The sequence below is a fragment of the Oryza brachyantha genome, chromosome 5 (genome assembly GCF_000231095.2).
Source record: "Oryza brachyantha chromosome 5, ObraRS2, whole genome shotgun sequence".
NCBI lineage: Eukaryota > Viridiplantae > Streptophyta > Magnoliopsida > Poales > Poaceae > Oryza > Oryza brachyantha.
Window position 1 is genome coordinate 4,365,498 of NC_023167.2, and position 20,333 is coordinate 4,385,830.

Here is a 20,333-nt window from a genome sequence, read left to right on the forward strand (position 1 = left end):
ATCCAAATAGTTCTAGGTTCAACATTCCAACATTAACACAGACCAGGGAACTCATAGGCTCATAAGCAAGGCAAAATAGTTTGACAGTCCATCTTTAGAAGAGGTGAAGACAGTCCATCCTATAAGTCTAGTAATAGTTGAGCAGTTCACATTATTATAAGTACAGTACTCTTTAATACATTCACACAATTTTTTGACCTGGAACATTCAGCCTAAACGTAATATTTTATGTATTTTTCAAAGCCCTTGGTGACTAAATTAAGCCGCCATTAAAAATTAAAGCTAGTTTCTTTACTTAGAACTTTAAGCCTATATTTTCTAAAGGAGATGAGGATTAAAGCCATTTGAGATTATAACTAAAATATGTTGACTTAGAACATGAAGCCTACAGGTCATTTTGTAAATTTGTGGAGTCCTACCTCCGTTTTATATTGTAAGACTTTCTAGCCTTGTCTAAATTCATTTATTGATAAATGTATATAATTTATATATGTGTCTAGATTTATTAGCATCCATATGAATCTAGACAATGCTATAAAATCTTACGTTGCGAAACGGAGTGAGTATAAGATCCTTAAAGCCAATGACGATTAAAGCTAAAACCTTTTGACTTAGGACTTGGAAGTCTACATGTGATTTCTGAAAAACAGTAGCAGCATCTTGCTGTTTAATTAGCCTGCTCCACCTTAAAACCCCTAACACATACAGCTAAATAAGCTAAGAGCGACAAATTAAGCTAGGACGGTTGGTAATAGATACTTACAGGGCAGCTGATCATCGACCAAAGAAAGAAGGCTAACCAATTAAATGGATCCGGAGCCGTCGCCGTGGGAGTGCTGCAAGTGCATGGCCAAGTGCATGGCCAAGCGCACGTGGCAGTGCGTGAAATTCTGGACGCCGCTCAGCGTCACCTTCCTCATCCTCTGGCTCTTCTTCCGCCCTGACCGCTTCCACCCCCGGGTCGACTCCGGCGTGCTCTCCGCCCTCCACCTCGCCGACGGCAACGCCACGGATCACCAGCGGCAGCTCCTCTACGACCTTGCCGTCGACCTCAGCTTCCGCAACGCGCACCGCCGCCTCTCCATCCGCTACCTCGACATCGCCGCCACCGCGTTCTACGGCGCCACCAAGCTCGGCCCCGCTGACGACGCGCTCCCGGCGCCCTTCCGCCAGGGGCCCAAGAACACAACCGTATGTAACTCGCTCCGTTCTAAGTATTTTTTTTTTCGATTCAGATTTTGTATCATAATATAATCATTCCAATAATTTTAAATTCAGTCGTATGCTTATAAAAGAAATCTACTCAATTCCAATTTAAAAATTAACATAATCTTTTGATATCATTTTAGTCCATATTAAAAAACCTAGAAATTCTTATATTTTTTAATAGAAGTATTATTATATCTTTTTTACTATTTCTAACAAGCTAGCACGCACCAATTAATTTAAGATTATTATATGATCTTCGGTGGGATTAGGGATGGCAACGGGCCCCGATACCTGATACCCGACGGGTATTTGCTCCATTAGAGGATGGGTATGGGATCATATCTTTCCCTGCGGGTATTAAAATGGGCAAGAATTCATCCCCAGTGGGTATGGCGGGTACGAAGACGTTCTCTGTCTACCCGTCCACGTTACTCATTGGGGAACCTGCTACTGCTATTCATGCCTATATCAAAATAGGCCCAGTAAGCATATATTGGCCCAAGACTAGTACAACCCATATAAAAGCCATACAATAATAATTTTAGATGAGTGTGTAGTCGGGTATGGGTACCCGACGGTTATGCAGACGGGGAAAAATTTGTCCTCGCGAGCGGGGACGGGGATGGGGACGGGACAGATTTTAACTCGCGGGGATGAGAACGTTCTGCCCATACCCGACGGGTATATCCCGTTGCCATCCCTAGGTGGGATAGGACACGGTGTGCCAATAAAACTGTTTAATTAATTTTTAGAAAACCCCACAGTTTATAATATACCAAAGTTGCAGAAAGATTATACGTATCATGAGTTATGACACACAATCCTAGGTAGGCATGAAAATTAGGCATAGTAGGCACGAGTAGTGCATACCCGTACCACGAAATCATGTTGTGTTGATGGTTATACCCCTATTGCCCGTGATAGGTATAGAACCTTATTATATCCATTATCCGTGGGTGTCAGTACTCACGAGTCTATAACTATATACAAAAATTTCATATAAAAATTAAATAATTTACATGGATTAGCTATATACTATAATGTATTTTATGCAACTTAAACATGATTTAACTTAAAATGATAATATCACAATGCAATATATAAACTAAAATTTGGTTTACCTATAAATTAAAATATTTACGGACTAATAAAACCCACATATAGATTATATAGATAGATTTGTTTTGGCACGTAAACAGGTGAACCGACCATGTATACTGTCAACTCATACCATGCCCATTTACCCATTAAGAATGGGTTTTGACCCAATAACATACACATGCATATAAAATGGTGCACATACCTGACTCTAATAGGGTTTTTACCCATTGGTACACTGTTAATCGGACGATTGCAATCCCTAATTGCGTGTAAAGTAAGCACATGTTTTTGAAAAGTCCTACTCATGTTGAGCACACAAAAACTTAAAGTGTTCATCTTACAAAAAATATATAGATAATTTTAGTTCTTAATTATGATGATTAGGTTAATTTTTATATATTTTTAACAATATTGTTTTAGATATTCTAAATTCACATGAGAGTAGGAGGAGGTGGGTTCTACGATAACCCTTTAATCTAAAACCTATGATGATTAATTGATCATTATAACTATCACCATACCACAGTACATGTGGTTTTGTGAAATTTACCCGCATGCATACATAATTTATTTATTTAATTAGGTGGTACACCCATCGTTTCGTGGCACGGTGGATGTGGACTCCAGCGTTGCGGCGGAGCTGGATCGCGAGGTCGCGTCGGGGACGGTGCACGTGAAGGTGAGGGTGGCTCTGACCCTCGTGTACAAGGTGTGGCTCGCCAGGGACGTGTATTTCTACAAGTACGACTGCTGGCTCTGGTTCCCGCCGCCGGCCAACGCCACGCCGGCTGTCTTCGCTGCCGGCACCCAGTGCTGGGCCGTCAAGTAGTAAGCCATATATATATATCCGTTGCTGCGTCTCTGGACTGCATGGGTCTTCGCTGCCGGTACCCACTAGCTACTCAATGATTTTGTATCTTAATCCAGCGAGCGTCATTATGCATGCCCCTTTTGTGCTGATATGTACTACCATGGAGGATAAAGCGTGTAATAAAGTACTATATACTATCTCCGTCCTTAAATGTTTGACGCCGTTGACTTTTTTATACACGTTTGACTCTTCGTCTTATTTAATTTTTTTTTCAAATATGTAAAGCTATATATATGCATCTAAATATATTTAATAATAAATAAAATGATATAAAAATAATTAATAATTATATAAATTTTTTTTATCAAATATGTAAAGCTATATATATATTCATCTAAATATATTTAATAATAAATAAAATGATATAAAAATAATTAATAATTATATAATTTTTTTAAATAAGACGAAGAGTCAAACGTGTATAAAAAAGTCAACGGCATCAAACATTTAGGGACGGAGGGAGTATATCTTATGGACAATCAGAAAAAATGAGGCTCTGGTGTGGTGGTTGCCACTACAACAAAAGTGATTTTCCCATACGAGACCCCATGATTTTTTCAAACAGACGATAAAAAGTGGCGTCTACAAAAATCGAAGGTCATTTTCTCATACGGCTGCTTAAGTAGCCCGTATAGAAAAATCAATTTTCCCATACGGACCTCTTAAGAGGGCCACATGCAAAAATCGATTTTTCCATACGGGTCACTTAAGCAACCGTATGCGAAAATAAAATTTGAAAAATTTAAAACTAGTGTATCTTACTCATATGAGCTCTAAATTGGATGATTTTTTTCCTAAATGTTTCTAAAATCATGCTCTATCATATTATTGTGTTCTTACTAGTATTATATTGGCTATTTTTACTTGTGACTTTGTTTTATCAATAAAAAATTTGAATTTTAAAATTTCAAATAATATTTTGAAGCAGTAAATGATTTCAACTGAAAAAGTCATCAATAACAAAGTTGTATAATTCATTAAGATCTTAACTTTTATTTTAGTCATTTCTTTATCCGACAAAGTGATTTGTAAAATTGTTCACAAAATGTACATCTCTTATAAAACTCTATAAGAGATGTACAAGAGATGTATATTTTATGAACAATCTTATAAATCACTTTCACAGATGAAGAAATAACTAAAATAGAATTTATAGATCTTGATGAGTTATACAACTTTGTTATTAATGACATTTTTATATGAAATCATTTAGTATTTGAAAATGTTGTTTGAAGTTGTCATAATTTGACATTCATATTCAAATTGTTGAAACAAAGTCATATAGAAAAATGACAAATACAAAATTTATAGAACTTGATATGTTATACATCTTTATTTTTGTAAATTTTTCCATTTGAAATCATTTACTACCTGAAAAAATATTTGAATTTTTTATATTTTAAAATTCAAATTTTATATAGTCCAATCAAACTCAAATGAAGAAATGAACAAAAGAAAATTGACAGATCTCAATGAGTTCTACAACTTTGTTTTTGGTAACTTTGTCATACAAGTACATTTAATTCATAAAATTTTATTTGAAGTTCTCATATTTTTAAATTAATTTTTTAATAACTATTTTCGCTTGTGGTCCACCTAAGGAGCCGCATGTAATGCTTTCCCTCCTCCGCACTTCAAAAATTTTCATGTCTTCTTCTCTCCCCTCCTTTCTCTGATATCTCACCCTCTTTCTCTTCCTCTCTCTCTTTCTCTCCTCGATCTACGCCTGACCGAGGAGGAGGCGGCGGGAGCGGGCGCCACGGCCAAGGAGCTGGCGTCGGGCACTGCACCCGCCTACCCGTGCAGGTACTCTTGGCGAGAGGGGTTCCGGAGACCTGCTTGTTCCGAATGCCTGTGCACGCAAGCGATCAGAACCGGAGAGACAGAGAAAGGAAGCACAAGAACTCAAAGAACCAGAGAGAAGCAAAAGCAATGGAGAGGAACTGTTTTGACCTCGGGAAGAAGGAGGAGGAATATGGAAACCCGAATCCTCACCCCTCGATTCCGTTACGTGATTACCGCGCAATCTCGCGCGGACGTTACAGGAGGTAATCACGGGGATTCCTTCAATTCCCAGCCGTTGCAAAAAGGAAGGGGCGGGCGGGCGGTCGGCCGACCGAGCTGCGTCTCGGGCTGGCCGGCCGACGCGCGCGCGCGTGTGTGGCAGTCGTCCTACCATTTCAACCAGTCAACAGAGAGTCTCTTCTAGTTCTCTATTTAAGTTGAGGTTCTCCACTTTAATTCTTCAAGGTGGTATTATTGTCTCTACCATTCATCGTGGACTAGTGGAATTTTAATTAAACTTAATTGGGCCTAGCCCATTTGATTAACAATGCACAAGCATGCTGCTAGATGTTCTGTTCATATTTTTTAGATTATTCCCTATGATTGTTATGCCTATTGTCTTTTTATTTTGGATTAAAATATGCCGAAATGTGACCATATTTCCAACAAAAGTTTCACTCCTATTGATTTCAGTTGAAATTTGGTACTCATGGGAATACCTAAGGTTGAAAAGTAAAGGTATAAAATTATTGTTAACATTTTAGTACCTCATTTTGTTGCCAAGGTACTAGCATCATGTTTCCTGAGGCTACTGCTAGTATCGCGGTTTTGTTGGAGATGGTGATCCATTCCCTACTGGCACATCATCACTGTGGTTTTCCGTATAGCGGTGCCGAGGAGTAACGCAACTAGACCAAATTGATTTTGCAAGAAAAGAAATGGCAGGCCTCAACGGTCTAGCTTGTGGGGAGAAGCTGCTAGGATTTGCTTTGTGCCGATATATATAGCGCCGAAAGCGATGTGTATTACGTAGCGTGTGATTCATCACCAGCCCTATTGTTGTCACGCCTAGAAATTCCTCACCCGAATTTCTGAACTTAATTGTGTATTAAAATCCCTGTCCAGGACCAGCCAGGGTACACAAAAAGACAATGTTGATTACATAACCATCGTTCTTAGAAACAACTGAAAATAACATTTAATCTGCGGAAAGGAAAGTAGACTAGCTCTAGCGGGTACGGCTCCAGTCCACAGGCAAAGCTTCGACGGCAGACCAACTCACTCCTGAGAGTCACCTCCATCGGACTCAACTTCTAACTCTGGAAGGGAAAAAAGTTAGGCAACGCTGAGTACAAACCATCGTACTCAACAAGTAACACAGAAAAGAGGACCATAAATGATGCATAGGGGATAATCAAGGGCAGGCTAGGGTTAGTTGCAACAAAGCAGCATTTAAATGAATAGCAGAGATTAAAGTGAATAGAAGTAATTGAATAAATTAAAGAGTAAGTAAATAACACTTGCAAAATATCACAACACTGTCCAACGTTACACCACGTTGAAATAGGCCCAACCACTACTCAACGTTACACCACGTTGAAGTAGTCCCAAGTAAGAACCAGTTTACCCAAGTTATTAAAGGTTCGCTAATCACAGTGAAGCTGGGAGCTCGCCCTTAACCGTGGGCACGGCTATTCGAATAGGTTATACTCTGATCAGAGGTGTACTACTGTACCCACAAGACATAGTCCCACTACACTTGAACGTGCGCCGACATACCACCATGGCATACCGGAAAGGGAACTATGATAGGACCCGTCGCGTAACCCTCCCTATTCAATCGCACCACACTTCAAGTTTCTCCCCCTCCTTTAAACCAAGTCGGGCAGCCCCCTCTTGTGCCTAGGTAAATCCGAAAGCAGCATAGGCCATCGTTACACCACGACTCCCATCCATACTCTATCACGCTCACCCTTGCCTGGGTACGTCGAATAGTTCACAATCACACTCCAAATCCCACCGTTGCCCATTCTGGCTTGTGGTTAGCACGAAAATAACTTCCAGGGTTTCCTGCGAACCGGTCCTTAATTGTCATGGGCGCAACACTCAAAACCAAGCACCCACGACCCACCATTAGCAATATTTTAGTTGGCATTAATCCGAACCGGGCAATGAATCATTATTATAGCTATTCAGAGCTAATCATGATTAAATGTGATCCCATGAGCTACTTGATCTAAGCACGGCTAAGCATTAACCTAGGCCTAACTCTAGTCAAGTTACCCCTGGTCCAGCATGGATAAAGTCATATAAACAACGGCATAATAATAAGGATTACCCGAAAAATAAATAAATACAGTAAATACTTTAATTAAAACAATGCATATTTGAATAAATAAAGCGGAAAATTTGCAATAATAGGTTCATTATGATCAAAGATGAGTGCCACTTGCCTTGCTCTGGCCCCTGGAGAACTTCGGCAACGATCTCGAAATAAACCGGCTCTTCAGTGGGGTCCGAATCTAAGCGACAAAGCACAAAAATAAATAAAACGGGCACAAACTCTACTGAAACAGTAAAAGAAAGTATTTTTAATGGATTCTTGACAATTTTATGAATTTAACGAAATTTGAATGGGCCTAAACGGAGACTAGATGAATTAGAATGAATTTTAGAAGTTTTCTGGGTTTTTTAGCTAAACAGAAAAGTCCTAAATCAATTATTGCGCAAATAATGGGGCTGCTAACGTCAGCGAGGAGAGAGGGAGGCGGCGCCGACGAGTGGGGTCCACCTGTCGGTGAGGGAGAGAGGGGAGGAGAGGTTGATAGCTGGGCCCGGGAGGAGAGAGGAGAGGGGGAGGAGTCGGCCGAGGGAGAGAGACTGATGGGTGGGACCCGCCGGTCAGAGAGAGGGAAACAGAGAGGGGAAAGGAGAGCACGGCCGGCGGTGGTCGGCTCGGGCAGTGCGGTGGTGGCGGCAGCGCAACCTGGCGGTGGTGACGAGGGTGGCGCGGCGGCGACGACGCGACCGGCGGCAACGACGCGGGATGGCGGATGCGTCGCACCACAGCGGCACGACGGGAACGCCGGGCGGCTCAGGGAGGCGACAACGGCGCGACGAGCGCGGCGGTGCGGCGAATGGCGGGCGCGCCCCGGCGACGGCCGGTGGCAACACAGCGGGGACGGCAAGGCGACAAGGGTGGCGGTGATGATGCGACGGCGACGATCGGCGACTCGCGGCGCTCGGCGACGGGCGGCGGCGCACGGTGTCGAGGACGATGGCGACGACGCGCGGGAGGCGGCGACGGGTGCCGGCAGCGGCGGCACGGCGACTGCGTGGCGATAGCGGCGACGAGGGAAACGCGGCGACGGCGGGGAGGTGGCGCATGACGCCCGGCGACAGCGCGGGTGGCTTGGCGGTGACGGCGAGGACAAGGGAGAGGAGGAGAAGGAGGTGGGGACGCTTATCGGCGGAGGCGAACGCGGCAGAGGGTCGGCGAGGACGAGGCGGAGGTGGTAACGCGGTCAAGCAGCGGCTTGCGGCGTTCGGCGGCGAGATCGGCCGACGACGGCGAGATGACAGGGCGCGACGGCGGCTCTGGCAATGAGGGGGAAAAGACAGCGGCGGCGCGAGGCAGCGGGGATTTTATAGGGAAGGAGCGCCGGCTAGGGCGGGCGGCCGTTGGAGAGGAGAGACCGAGTCGGGCGAGGCGGCGGATTCTGCAGCGACCGTTGCGGCGGCGCGGCGACTCGAGGCGGAGGCGGACTTGGGCGCGGACGCGAGCGGCGGAGCGCAGGCGCGGTCGCTGATAGGCGGGGCCCGCCCGTCAGTGGCGCGGCAGGAGAGGGAGGCGGCGGCGGACTTTGCGCGGCGCGGGCGTGGTGGGCCGGCTAGCTGGACCGAGCGGCCGGCGGCCCAGGCGGAGGAGGAGGGGCGCGCGTGGGAGGGAAGTGGCCGGCTGGGCTGGCCTCGAGGGAGAGGTGGGCCGGCTCAGCTGGGCCGGCCAGGGAAGGAGGAGAGGAAAAAGAAAAAGGAAAAAGGAAAGGAAGGGGAGGCAAATTGGACTTCGGCCCAATTTGAGAAGAAAGGGAAAAAGAAAGGAAAAAGGAGGGAAAAAAGAAAAGCCCCACTTTTACCGAATTTTAAATTAATTTGTTTGGCCAAATTTTATACTTCTTTAATCTGAGTTTAAACCCAGTTAGTCGATTTACGAACCACGATTTAATTAGATTAAGTTCTTTTAGAGAGATTTTCCTGAGTTAATTAAGCCAATTATTATTTACGAATTTGTTTTACGAATTTAGGCTTGGGATAAAACTCCAGGTGTGACACTTGTCCCCCCTAGCCTTCCATCGCCTCCATCCCACGTCCGCCCTCCCGCATTCGTCGGCAAACAAGTTATTTAACTCACGACAGTACAACGTCACTCTGCAAATCGGTAAATGTAAGAAATTTTTTAACTTTTTGTTTACAACGCTTTGTTTCGGCGTGGGGGGTACACCCATCAGTTATTTTTTTACTTGAAATAGTCATTCCGCAAACATTAATTTTTTTAGCCATTTTTTAACTAATAGGACACGTAAGAATTCAGGCGTGGACACACGCATTATTTTTTTCCGTCAGTTAAATTTTGACCTACATACGAGAGACGCAGTAGTACTGCGAGGTGGAAGTTATTTATTAACTTGAACTCAACGCTGATTAATTTAGAATATAGCCGTTTTTACGGAGGGTAATGAATCTTCTAGATTTAGTCATACCAAAAAACTGTCGGATTTATCGCCGCACACTACTTTTTCGGGGCAGTTCGCATTCATTGTTGTTCTGTTCAAAAAAAACCCTTCCCCACACCGAGTTTTATAGGGCGATCGTCGGCGACCGCTGCATTTCTCTAGATCGTGGTCTTGATCCGATCAACCAGTGCTTCCCAGAAGGTATGTAAGTTTTTCACCCTCTCAACCGTCTCATTAAAACCATGGTTCACATTTTCGGTGAAGAACTAGGGTTTAACCCATAGTTTACATTTTCGGTTTTACAGCGTGTTCTGCAATGAAGGTCACAGGGAAAATGCCAGTGAGGGTGAAGAGGATCCGGTTTGCTGACTCGCAGAATGAATGCGAGGTAGTGCTGCAGGAAACAGTGGATAGCCACGGACAGTTGTCTTCAAAGGGATCGGGGCGAAGATGGTCAGAGGAATCCTAAACGGTGACGCCGTTCCTCGTCATCCGGTGTTTCTGAAGCTTCCGATGATGTAAGCACCGCCTCTCCGTACATTTGCACACCTTTTTTCTTTTTGGAGTGATGTCCATGGGAAGTTTGTCCGGTATAGTGAGTAAAATTTTAACTGGTATAAAACGCATCCAACCTTATATAGTTAGTTTTTTACTTAACACGCTCCAATTCATATCTAGGTGTTGGACATGAAATGGACAAATCTTACCCGGTGTAGCGCTGCAATAGCGTTTGAAGCTTGTTGTGTGCTGTCTCCTACGCATCATGAGAAGCTGGAGGAGATTGGCCTCGACCGATTCATTAGCCTCAATGAGCTTATCAAACCTCGAGAAGCCAGATCTTATACGATGGTTAATGGACAGCATCGATCCCGACACAATGTGTCTACCATTAGACGACGAGAGGAAGATTCAAATCACACCCCGTGTAGTTCAACTTGCAATGGGCACACCCCTATGTGGGAAGGATATTTCTATCCCATCCGGCAACGTCTTGCGACTCGTCCATGATAGCATCATGCAAGAGCCGATGGTTCCATCAAAAAGCCGCATTGCAGCCAAGCACTTGATTGAAGCTTTAAAGAGCCAGGCAGACGACCCCGAGGTTGTACGTTTGTTCTTTATGGTGATGATGTCGAAGCTACTATTACCGACAACCGACTTCTACGTTCTGAAGAGCGATGTGTGGGTTGCTTCTGATCTTGAGAGGGTTGCTTCGATCGATTGGTCCAAGGTTGTTTTTGAAGCAATTAGAGACGGCGTAAGATGTTGGCGCCGGTCACCCGGTCAATAACCTCGTGCGTCGTCTTCTTGGCGGTAAACACTACATTACCACAATCATGACATTCTTCTTCTCTGGTTTCATATGTTTTTACAAGCTAGCCTTAATCAAAAGTTTTTTGTTTTTCTAATTGTGGCGTAGGATATAGACATGGACATGACGTTCACGCCGTGTATACATATGTATACAAATGATATACTCGATCGAGCAGCTGCTCGCGGTGAACTGTGGGTCGGGTGGCGAAGGAGCGCCGATGTATGGGGACCTCCCTGTAAGTTCGATACCTTGCGCAGTATATTTGAGTTCAATTTCTTTACCTTCATATCCCTTTGTTTACAGTTTTTTTTTGTCGCTTTGCTATCACATGCTCATGCGATGTCTCTGCCAATCCCACACATTCATTATAAAATTGTATATGCAGTGAATTTTTTACCTACTCACTCAGCCGTTTTTTTTTTGCTCGGGTGTGTATATAGTTCCTTTTTGATGTGGTGATGATTTTTTTTTTCAGCTGCGCTCAATTGACACAATGCTATGTCATCAAACCCAGCGGCAGTGGGGGCGACCCAGTGTTTGAATCAATTAAGTAGGGCGCCATCATATACATTCCCTAACACATGTCGTCCATCATCGGGACTCACCTTCAATTGTTGCCCGATGAGCAGAGGGTAGGACTAGTACAGTCCATTCAAGAGTATGACAAGGAAGCAAACGAATGTGCAGTCGAGATCGAGCGACAATTCATGATTATTGTTGACAAATACCATTTGATATGTCAACGAGTCCTCGAGCCATTCAGAACAGTAGGTTGGGGCAAGCGCCATCGACGTCATAAGTTAATTTTTTTACCATCATTTTTAAACAAAAGAAAATATTCGTTGTCAGTAAAATTTCAACGCATATAATATGCAACGAAAGACAACACATCATGAGCAAATTATTAACTCTAATATCACAGCATAGTTACCACTCCAGTGCAGGACCTAATTCTTAGAATCGCTGGGCGTGCCAGTCAGCTTGATCCTGTAACTGACAAGATATAACATCAAAATAGTTAAACCTGAAATCGCTATTGGCCGAATAGCCAATACCGTCCCAAGACCATAGCCGATGAACTAGACGATCTGCTTTACAGGAACTTTATGATGATAAGTGTAAATCTGCTCAATCGGCCAAATCAATAGTGGGATAAACACCAAACAGACCAGTCAACTAATTAATCTTAAAAGATTAGATTTAACCAAGACAGTTTTAAGATTAATCAGCCGATCGGACCAATATGATGCTTATCGCACGCAAAATCAACAGCCGATAGGAGACTAAACGTGGAATTTAAGGTAAACCGGATTCCTACACCAGTTACTAACATAAAACAATAATAAACAATCGCATTCATACTCACGCTATACCTACAAGATCGGATTCAACCAAGACAGTACAGATCTAAGCATAACCATGCAAGTAATCAGTAAAGTATTGCAGTATACGAACAATAGGATATCAAACCGGCGTAATCTACCAACCTATTTAGTAATCTCAGCCAATCGGACAAACTTCTACAAGCAGATCGAACTAAACACGCATAGATCGAACCTAACCAAGACAGTATGTAATCTAGTACGATATAATCATAGAAGTATGAAGATCGATGCACTTAATGAATAAACCAACAGATTACTTGGAATAATGCTGGCTAGAACTGCAGCGATAAACCCTTACGAGTACTCAATCCAATCTGATAGCATAAACCTGACCAACTAGATTGATCGGACCAAACCAAGGTAGAATCAAGTTGACCAAACTCATATTAGCAGATCGAACAGGCAAACTCGCGAGGACTTGATCGAGAACTACCACTACTCCAAGCCACAAGTAGATTAAAGCAATAGCATAACTCAGCCAGTCGATCAACCAGACAGGAGATCGGACTTAACTGAGACAGTCTTATTCTAGTCGATCGACGGTTTTTGACAAACATAAACTTACATCGCGAAGCTGACAAACCCGGCGCCAAAAGCCCAAGCAAGTCGAGAAGGTTGGGGATGCGCCGAAATTGTGTGTTTGATCTGATTGATGATTTACAATGACCCCGGGCACACAAATTTATACCATTGGATCTAACTAACCTAACCGGATAAAGATCCGTATTAGCAACTAACTTATTACATCCCAATTTAATTAAGTCTAAAATCCTAAACAAACTCTAAGATAATATCTAACTAATTTACACGGACTCACAACTAATACCGAATCTATCTCTAAGCTCCTGGTCCAACCGGACTTCAATTCCTATCCAACTCAAACTCTATCGGCTACCTTCGTGCCGCTTTCAACCTTCTGTCTCTGGTTGATCCGTCCTTTCTAGCTTGTTCGTTTCGGTTTTTAGTTACGTTTCAACCCATAACGACGATTTTACCAAAATACGGCGTTAACACAAGTTTACTAGCCGGTCAATATATTTCTTATGAAGCGTTATCTGATGTTGTTTTGGTTCAGTCTGGCCTCTTAAGGTTACTATTAAGAAGCTGGAGGAGATTAGGCCGACAATGTTGGTAGATCTATACATGCTGCTCCCTCTATTTTATAATATAAGATGTTTGACTTTTTTGCTTTCAATGTTTAACCATTTGTATTATTCAAAAAATTATGAAAATATTATTTATTTTGCATGTGACTTACTTTATTATTAAAAGAATTTTAAGCATGACTTATTATCTTTTATATTTGTACTAAACTTTTAAATAAAATAAATAGTTAAACGTTAGGAAAAAAATCAAACATCTTATCTTATGAAACGGAAGCAGCGGAAGCAGTGCGTGTATTGGCTTTTGTCGGCTAATCGGCTCCTCGTGCCTGGGCCGAGCGCTCATCGGCCACGCCACGCGCATGCCTCGTGGGCCGTCGGCCAACCTCGCGTACCGCCTGGGCTAGAGTGAGCCTGCTCCAGCTGCCAGCCCGCAAGCCGGCCACCGCCCCGAAGCCGAGCGCCCACGCGCGTGCGACTCACCTGCTGGGCCGCAGTCCCCTCGGCTGTCGCCCCCGCGCTCGCTCCATGCTTGCATCAGTACGTACCTGCACTGCACATCACCTAGTCAATGCATGCATGACCGCTAGCTAGCTCGTACGCATGCATGCAATCCATGCAACACACTATTTTTTTTTTCTTCTCTAATTTTCCTCGCAAATATCCGTCGCTTCCACGCCACCCTGTGAAACCCATCACAAAATCCTTCTCTCATGGTGTCCATTCACCGTACGTCATCTCAGATCTAACCTTGTCACTCAACGTCCGGGATCTATCTAGATCTCAACTCCTCACTAAACGTAGTCCTTGATCTACCGTTGACTAAGGTTGACATCCTAGAAACTTGAAGTTCATCCTACTTTGTCATATGGTATCCTAACCACTCCAGACCTTCCCAAGAGAAGTCCCGGTACTCGCCATTGCCTAAGTTGACTTTCATCACTTGCACACACATAGCCAAACAATTATTGCAGGTACATATATCACAACCTGTCCCACGTTAGCCGCATACACACGCATACCGAGTCCACCAAATTTCCATCACAAGTAGTACCAAAACACCCTTTGATCCTTCATTATATCATCTTAATAAGCCATCTAAGCTTAATTTGTGGGATGTCATGAATAAAGAATCCATGTTAGGCCACCAATTACACGTAACAACCCCAAGATTTGCGCTCGAATGAAGGAGTAGAAAAAAAAACAAAATGCAACTATTAGTTGGCCCACGCCCCGTCAAACACAATTAGATTAAATGATTTTGCCATAAAAGAAATAGTGGGCCCCAAGGGTCTATGTTGTTGGGAGAGGCAGCTAGATTTGCTTCAAGTCATTTGTCTTAGTGTTTTCCCTTAGGGCTATTATGAACTCAACTTGAATTCATGTTATGCCACAATAGGAACTTATATCAACATGCCGATAATATCACATATACTTGGTTGCAACCTGAATATACTTCTTGAGTCCACGTATCAATAATGGTCGTTAGCACGATATATTAACCCATAATATATACATAAAGATCATATCATTCTATTTATAGTAATTATATGTACAAACACATTAAGCTAAATGCGAGATTGGTGGCATCCTTACGAATAGCTAAATTATTCTCTCGATGTTGTATTTACACTATTTTGTATTTAGAATAACGAATTATCTATTTTATGTAACATAATTTCACTTTAATCATTCATCAATATAGTATACGATACAATCAACTATATGATTATCCATAAGGGCATGGATCCTATGCAGTACTACAACTGCAGAGGATCCTATTTGTTATCCACCAAGCCCACATACTTAACAAGGGGACAATAACTAAACTTTCAAATGCAAGAAGAAGAAAAAGCCAAACGGTACGGTAGCGCAATACAAGACAGTGCATGCATGTGAATTAACTAAATAGTGTGCGAGCATATATAATGTTGTATCATTTGCGCCTCCCGCAGTTGAAGCCGCCGGTGAAGGCCGGCGTGCCGTTGCCGGGCGGCGGCGCAAACTGTAGCCAGCAGTCATACTCGTAGTAGTAGGTGGCCTTGCTGGGCCAGATCTTGTAGGTGAGCGTCGTCTTCACCCTCACGTCAAGGTTGAGCCGCCCCTCCGCGCGCTCCCTCGCCAGCGACTCCACCATGGCGCTGCTCACGTTGCTCGCCCGCCCGTGCCGCGCCGGGTACACCACGCGGTGCCTTCTTGGCCGCAGCTTGAAGCTGGGCAGCGTGTCGTCGGAGGGCCCAATCTTGGTGCCATTGTAGTAGAGCCCCGCGGTGAGGTGGCCGAACCGGATGCGGTAGGTGAGCTGGCTGTTGAAGAAGGAGATGTTGAGGGCCAGGTCGTAGCGCAGCGCGGTGGCGTTGCCGCTTGCAGGCGTCGGACTGACCAGGTCAAAGACGGCCAGGGCGGCGCCGTTGACGTGGGGATGCACCTTGTAGGGGCGGAAGAAGATGAGCCAGAGAAGGTAGATGCTTAGCAAGGAACTGAGGAAGTTACACATTGTCTTGCACATGCAGCTTAGGACCTTGCACCCGCATGGCACATCATAATGAACATAGTAACTGAGATCATCATAACGACGGGGACGACGAGTAGGGCGAGTCTGGCGAGGTCGGGCGGCCTGAGCCGTGCGGGTCTCGCCGGGTATAGACGGAGTGCCGTTTGTACCTTCCGGCATGTGGTCCTGGTCGTTAGGCGGGGCAGCCTCCATACCTTGGGTCGGGCCGGCGTTAGGCAGGGTGGTCTCCGGCATGCCGGCCGGCCGGCGCTAGAGAAGAAACGGTGGTTCTACTAGTTGAGCGATTTGGGTCGAGCTGGACAAATTAGCATCAAATTTGGGGCTCTTATATACTGGCCTCGAGTGTGTTAACAACCGTGTTTATAAAAGACTTAGAGGCGAGTCAACAAAACACTTGTTGGATGAGACCGCTGATTGACGATTAAGGCTATTCACAATTATAATAAGAGCCATTGATGTAAAGCTAAAATTATTCTGGTCACAGTGCTTTAGAAGTCTCCCATCAGACATTGATGATTACAGAGAGAATTTTTTACTTGGAAATCTAACCCAACATGTCATTTTGTATTTATTGTTTAAAGTCATCAATGATTAAAGCCCGTTTATGACTCAACATAAATTTTTTTTTGACATAGAACATTCAGTACACCTGTGATTTTGTATATAGTCCTTAAAGCAAATGATGATTAAGGCCACTGATGATTAAATAACCTAACTGAGTTGATATGAGTGAACACATTTTTTCTTATGTACACACATGGAAACTATACTAAAATGAATGAGTAATTTTACCATATTTGAGAAGGTACCAAGAGATATCATTGTTTTCTATGTATAATTTAGTACCTCGGTATCTCATGGTACTTTCTAAAAAAATAGGAAAAATGATCAAAATGAATACCCACTTGCTTTGTGTCCTCCGGACGCGGGCAAGAACCGATCACTGACAAGACCACATCAGTGTTGGATTTCTTACAAAATCAACACTAATAGTATCAATGCAGATTTATGTAAAAAATCAGCGCCTATGTATGGGTATTGAGCCTCATATGCTAATCAGTTTTTATATAAACACGATTTCTCTGCGCAGCTGTAGACCTGTAGTGTTATATAAATTAGTACCCCCTCCTCTTCTCCTACTACTACCAGCAACATAAACAAATTAAGACACAACAAGAAGAAGATTATAAAAAACTGAAACTTTCACTGCTGCTTTTCCACCATTAACTAGCACAGGATACGCTATCTGTGACGGGCCTAAACACACATTTGTGACGGACGGGCTGGTCAGCGATGAGTGGTCAATGATAAGAAAAAGCATCGGTGACGGGCCGACCCGTCACCGATGGTAGCATCTCTGACGAGCCAAAACATTAGCCCGGCAACGATTAGGCCTACAGCCGTCAGAGATATACCATTCGTGACGAGCCAAAATATTAACCCATCACCGATTAGACCTATAGCCCGTCAAAGATATACCATCCGTGATAGGCTCTAAGTTTGGCCCGTCACAGATGCTACATCCGTGACATGCTTAGAGTTACTGCCTGTCAAAGATATGACATCGGTGATGTGCTTGGAGTTATGGCCTGTCACGGATAGCAAAATGGGGAAAACAATTAATTTAAAAAATGACTAGCCTCAGGATTATGCTAGCCATGCCCTATAAATCAATATAACTCTAAATCAATACATTTCTAAATCAATATATTCACTAAATCAATACATTTCTAAATCAATCTATTCACTAAATCAATACATTCCTAAATCAATACATTTCTAAATCAATATAACTCTAAATCAATACATTTCTAAATTCACCTAGATTATTGCTAATAATTTTCTGTACATTGAACCTCTCTAAAATTTTGATTCACATATATTCACCTAGATATATTCACCTAGATATATTCCTACGGTGGGAGCAAAATGGGTAAGATTAGTGATATATTACCTATTTAATTATTTTTAATTTGAGTGAATTGCCTATTTAACTCAATATTTAGATATTGCATATAAAATATCCTTGCTATTTGAACATTTTGAAAGGAAATAAAATATATTAAATAAAAAAGATCCCTACAGTTTTAGAAACCTAGGGGAAGTCACTTTACATGTGGATCCTGAATGCGATGTAAGCAATCTTCCCTACCATTCCATATGCTAGGGAATCGGTTGTTCCCTACACTTTTATAGCTGAAATCATAGAGCACTCGGAAGGTTTACCTACGAAAAAGTGTAATAAAACTATTTGCCTACTAGTTTTAGGCTGTTCCCTGGTAGAGAAAAGAATAGGGGACATGATGAGTTATAGTAGTGTTATCCATTCATGATTAAAGCTAACCATTTTACTTAATTAGGACGTGAAGCCTACCTATGATTTTGTATATATATAAAGCAATTCATGATTAAAGCTAACTTTTATACTTAATTAGGACTTGAAGCCTACCTATGATTTTGTAACAACAGTAGTACAGCATGGAAGGAGATAAAGGCTTTAAAAAAAAGGAGAATTAAAAGCATCTGTCTCCTATCTGCTGACCCTTTCCCTCCCATGTGCTCCCGCTCCTTGGTGCACCGACAGATGAGGAACGACATCTCCCAAGGCAGCCTTGATGGATTCTTGGCTCTGTGGACGCCATGCCATTTCACCGGGCTCACATCTTCTAGATAGAGCCATGTCTCCATGCCAGATGCACTATCCCTGATATGCTGATCAGCCTTGTTTGATCGAGCTAGTTAGATCGATGTGCCAGCCTCATATGCTCAACCACACTGACCTCCATGCCTCTCACGTGCAAGCTCTCTCTCTCTCGGTGATGGTCGATAATGTATCGCAAACCATGACATGACAGCACTATGAACATTGGCTATTTTCATATATGCCACAGGCTCGCAACAATGGAAGGCGAGCAGGCAATCTACATTCTCCCTTGTATTGGAGTGGTGATAGCCATGGCAGGCGTTTCGGAGCTTCGGGCTCTAGTGGTTGGTAAAGGCGTTTGGGTTTAGGGTTTGCAGTTTTGATATGACAAATTGTAACATGGGGCACCAAATGCTTGGAATTTTCCAGAATTTTCAAGAGGAAAATCCAAACAAAAGTCAAATTAGTTTTTAGTTTGGTTGAAATTTCTATGGGCATTAGGGAATGTACTGAAATCTCTGGGAAATGCACTGAACATAGTGAACTTTAGTTTCCTCTTAGATAATGCAAGATTTTCAAAAGGATTAAAAGATTCTGGAAGCCAACAAATCAAATAACAGCAATATAGCTACATATCAGTATTTATAGAAGGCGTCACGAGCTTAAATAATTAAAGAATTTTTAGGGCATCGCAAGTCACAACATAGACAGGTAATATGCAATGAAGTTGCTACCAATATATAGGTTGAAGTAGTCGAAATATTTTTTAACAGTCCACCTTACCAGAAATCCAGTACCCTTGTCTTTTTGTTTCTACTTATGGCTATAATGCAAATTTTGATTTTTAACCTTAAATTTATAGTTGATTTGGGTTTTTTCATCGTACACATATATAAAAGTTTTATTTATAATTTTTTATTTATAAATATGCCATTTGACTTTTTCTCTAAAAAGCCAATCAGCCAAAAAAATTATCCAATCCATATATATGCGTGTAAGAAAATAAAATAAATTCTATGAAGAGAAAGAGAAAAAAATGCTTCCTTAGTAATATGTGATGGTGATTTTTTGATGGTTTTATAGATGTATTGTATTTTTGCCTTGATATGTTTACGCTATTTAAAAACTATGTAAGTTAGGCCACCTAAACATAATATCCTAGATACACCGCTGGTACTACATGCTCCAATCCAAATAGTTCTAAGTTAAACATTCAAACATTAACACTGACCAAGGAACTCATAGGCTCAGATGGCAAAATAGTTTGAAGTCTATCTTTATAAGAGGTCCAGACAGTCCATCCTATAAGTGTTGTAGTAATAGTTCAGCAGTCCACATTATTAGGAGGACAGTTTAATACATTCACACAATTTTTTGACTTAGAACTTTAAGCCTAAGCGTAATGTTTTTATATATTTTTCAAAGCCCTTGATGACGTACTAAAGCCGCCATTGATGATTAAAGCTAGTTTCTTTACTTAGAACTTTAAATTTAAGCCTGTATTTTTTAAAACCAGATGATGATTAAAGCCATTTGGGGTTATAAGGGCAAGTACAATAGTGTAGACAGTTGTTGTCTGTTGGACACACAAAGACAACTAAATAGACAGCCTGTACAATGACTTGTCTATTTGTTTATCTGTAAAACATTTAATTTATCCCTTGACACATAA

At 42.5% G+C, this 20,333-nt stretch overlaps 1 protein-coding gene across 1 annotated transcript; it reads left to right on the forward strand.

The window, feature by feature from the left end:
- Window positions 1-846: 846 nt before the first annotated feature.
- LOC102720149 (NDR1/HIN1-like protein 10) lies at window positions 847-3,139 on the forward strand. The gene is made up of 2 exons (XM_006655018.1): window positions 847-1,191; window positions 2,894-3,139. The coding sequence occupies exons 1-2, from the start codon at window positions 847-849 to the stop codon at window positions 3,137-3,139; spliced, it is 591 nt and encodes a 196-aa protein (XP_006655081.1).
- The last annotated feature ends 17,194 nt before the right edge of the window (window positions 3,140-20,333 follow it).